The sequence below is a fragment of the Calypte anna genome, unplaced genomic scaffold, assembly GCF_003957555.1.
Source record: "Calypte anna isolate BGI_N300 unplaced genomic scaffold, bCalAnn1_v1.p scaffold_183_arrow_ctg1, whole genome shotgun sequence".
NCBI lineage: Eukaryota > Metazoa > Chordata > Aves > Apodiformes > Trochilidae > Calypte > Calypte anna.
The window spans coordinates 361,963-365,778 of NW_022045469.1; the positions used below are offsets into that span (position 1 = coordinate 361,963).

General features: G+C 48.0%; 1 protein-coding gene across 1 annotated transcript; it reads right to left on the minus strand.

Annotated features, from left to right (window-relative positions):
* Window positions 1-2,423: 2,423 nt before the first annotated feature.
* LOC115600254 (olfactory receptor 14A16-like) lies at window positions 2,424-3,415 on the minus strand. The gene has a single exon (XM_030468588.1). It carries the CDS (start codon window positions 3,413-3,415, stop codon window positions 2,486-2,488), a length of 930 nt encoding a protein of 309 aa, XP_030324448.1. The 3' UTR covers window positions 2,424-2,485.
* Window positions 3,416-3,816: the final 401 nt, after the last annotated feature.

The window sequence follows — 3,816 nt, forward strand, 5'->3', positions numbered from 1 at the left end:
AACAACCAAGAAGGATGTGTCTCCATTTCTTTCTGATACCATATGAGTTATCATATAATCATAGAATATTCAGAGTTGGAATGGAGCCGTCAGAATGATCAAGTCTGCCCCTGTCCTGTGAAGGATACCCCTGGATCACACCATGAGCCTGAGAACATAATTCGAACACTTCTTGGACTTAGGATTGGTACTGTGACCACTTCTCTGGGGGAGTTGTCATTGCTTGGAAGCAATGAAGTTGTTCCATCGCTCAGCTGCCCTTTGGGGAAAATCCTTTCCCTGATATCTAACCTAAACCTCCCATAATTCAGCTTCCTATCATTTCCCCAAGTTCTGTCATTGATCACAGGAGTGAAGAAGTCAGACTCAGCCCCATCTCTTCCCCTCGTGAGGATCCATAGACTGCAATGGGGTCTCCCTTCAGCCTTCTTTTCTCCCAGATGAACAATCCAAGTGACCACAGCTGCTCCTCATAAGTCATCCCTTCCAGACCCTTCACCATGCTTGTTGCTCTCCTTTGGACACTCTCCATCACCTTGTTGCCTTTGCTATACTGGGGTGCCCGAACTGCACACAGTACTCACAGTGAGGCTGTACCAGTGCAGAGCAGGACAGTCACCTGCCTGGGCTGGCTGGTGACACTGTGCTTGATGCACTCCAGGACGAGGTTGGCCGTCCTGGCTGCCAGGACACACTGCTGGCACATCTCCAGTTTGCCATCAACCAGGACCCCCACGTCCCTCTCTGCTCTCCAGCCACTCATTCCCCAGTCTGTACTTGCCCCCAGGGTTGCCCCAGCCCAGGTGCAGAATTCAGCACTTGCCCTTGTGGTTGGTGATTCAGCACTTGCTGAAGTTGTGGTTCAGCACTTGGCCTTCCTCTGCCTGCTGATTGCCCAGCTCTCTAACCTTCTGAGGTCTATCATCCACAAACTTCCTTCAGATTCCTTTCAGTCCTGCACCCACGTCACTGCTGAAGATGTTGAAGAGGACTGGGCCAAGGATGGAGCCCTGCAGGACCCCACTAGTGACCGGTCACCAGCCTGATGTGACCCCATTCACTGTCACTCTTTGTGCTCCACCTGTGAGCCACCTGCTCACCCATCACATAGCAGGGTTGTCCAGCTGTATGATGGACATTTTATCCAGGAGGATGCTATGAGAGACAGTACCAAAAGCCTTCCTGAAGCCCAGAAATATTACACCCTCTGCCTTCCCTTGATCAGGTAGGTGGGTTTCCCTGTCCTAAAAGATTTGACCCAGTAGGATCCCCAAGTCGTTCTCTGCAGGGCTGCTCTCAATCATTCATCTCCCAGTCTTTACTGACAGTGGGGATTTCCTCCTCTCAGGTACAGGACCTTTCATGTGGCCTTGATGAAGAACATGAGGATTGCACAGACTCACTACTGAAATCTGTCCAGGTCCCTCTGGTTTTCATCCGTACCCTCAAGGGAATCACCTGTGACACTGAGCTTGGTGTCATCTGCAAACTTTCTGAGGAATCACTTGTCCCACAGTCCCTGTCACTAATGAAGACATTAATTAGTACTGGAGACATCCACTACTATTTAGAAGGTACCTTTAAGTCCAGAAGGGACATCATTATTGGTTTCCTTTGGACATTGAGCCATTGACCATAACTATCTGCATGAAGTCATCCAGTCATTTTCTTGTCCATCCAACTGGCCATCCATCAAACATATCTACATCTAATTCAACAATGAGAATTGTTTAGAGGATCATATCAAGTCTTGGTAGATGATGTCTGCACCTCTTTCCTTTTCCACTGCCGCAATTAGCAGAAGGCCTGGAGGTTGCTGAGGCCTATTTGGCCCTTTGTGAAGCTCTGTTCCCTTCCCCAGATCACCACTCTCTTTCCTAAATCACCATAAAGGTGATTTTAATATGGAAGGTGTGACTTAATAGGATCTAATGTAAAGGATTTCTCTACTAATATGCGAAAGGGACATATAGGGGTTAAAACTGGAGTAGCTGAGATGGAGATATGAGGCAGTGATTTATAGAGGACAGTGGAAATGGAGCCAGGATCAGGTTGGAGTGATTTGTTCAGGAATCAGGGAACACAATGAGGAGGCCAATCCTATTGAGTCACGAGGGCCAGTATGCACCCCCTTCCTTTCTAAACATCTCAGAGTGTGAGTGGACCTGAACCTAACACCCTAGGAAGTCTCAGAAAGAGAACATCAGTTAAAGAAATCACTTCCGAGTCCTTTATTTCTTTAAAAAAAAGAACATAGATATTATTTCAAAAATCTTTCAAGAAGGTTCTGGTTAACAGTGGAAATGAAGGTGCAAGAACTGGAAATTTAACAATGGGATTCCTTGTGCACAAAAAAGTATAAAGAGAACAGAATTAATAATCACCATCAAAAGCTTCCAGACCGCTGGCTGGGACTGTAATGAGACACATTAAAAATTATGTTAGATATATTATAAGTGATATAAATAAGAAATAGGGAATTTTATTACTTATGAATCAATCCTGTCATCAGTTTACACAAAGCACCCTTGAGCTCCTGGTTCCTCATGCTGTAGATGAGAGGGTTCACTGCTGGAGGAACCACCGAGTACAGAACTGCCACGACCAGGTCCAGAGATGGGGAGGAGATGGAGGGGGGCTTCAGGTGGGCAAAGACGCCAGTGCTGACAAACAGGGAGACCACAGCCAGGTGAGGGAGGCACGTGGAAAAGGCTTTGTGCCTTCCCTGCTCAGAGGGGATCCTCAACACAGCCCTGAAGATCTCCACATAGGACACCATGATGAAAACAAAACAACCAAATGATAAAGAGGCACTGACCACAATAAGCCCAATTTCCCTGAGGTAGGAGTGTGAGCAGGAGAGCTTGAGGATCTGGGGGATTTCACAGAAAAACTGGTCCAGGGCATTGCCCTGGCAGAGGGGCAGGGAAAATGTATTGGCTGTGTGCAGCAGAGCAGTGAGAAACCCAGTGCCCCAGGCAGCTGCTGCCATGTGGACACAAGCTCTGCTGCCCAGGAGGGTCCCGTAGTGCAGGGGTTTGCAGATGGCCACGTAGCGGTCGTAGGACATGATGGTCAGGAGATAAAACTCCCCACCAATCAAAAAGAGAAAGAAAAAGGTCTGTGCAGCACATCCTCTGTAGGAGATGTCCGTCTTGTCCCAGAGAGAATTGGCCACGGCTTTGGGCAGAGTGGTGGAGATGGATCCCAGGTCGAGGAGGGAGAGGTTGAGGAGGAAGAAGTACATGGGGGTGTGGAGGTGGTGGTCACAGGCGATGGTGGTGATGATGAGGCCGTTGCCCAGGAGGGCAGCAAGGTAGATGCCCAGGAAGAGCCAGAAGTGCAAGAGCTGCAGCTCCCGCTTGTCTGCAAACGCCAGGAGGAGGAACTGCCTAATGGAGCTGCTGTTGGACATCTGATGCTTTTAAAAGGCATAGGGAGCTGTTTTAAGAGGAAACAAAATAATTAAAGAGAAAATTCTCTGAAAAATAAGACCCATTTCCCGTGCACCATCTGCATCCTTCACACACAAACCCTTTTCTAGGAATTCTTCCTTGAATCCTGTGCCTGCAGCCCTGGTTGCTGATATTTCTCTTAGGAAGAGCAGTGACTCTGTTCACTGGCTGCCAAGGAGTTGTCCCAGCTCTGCAACAGGGGCTTCATGAGAATGATAGGGACAACGACCAATACCAGAATAGAAATGATACATGTTAAACCATTGGTGATGCCCAAGTCTTGCAGTTCCGGTGCTCCCTGCATAAAAGAGCCCTCAAAACAGAACACAGTTTGAGAGATTTGGTTTTCTTTTCTTTATAG

What these genes read in the sequence shown, in the direction of transcription:
- LOC115600254 (XM_030468588.1), bottom strand. Translation starts at nt 3,415, where the DNA reads ATGTCCAACAGCAGCTCCATTAGGCAGTTCCTCCTCCTGGCGTTTGCA.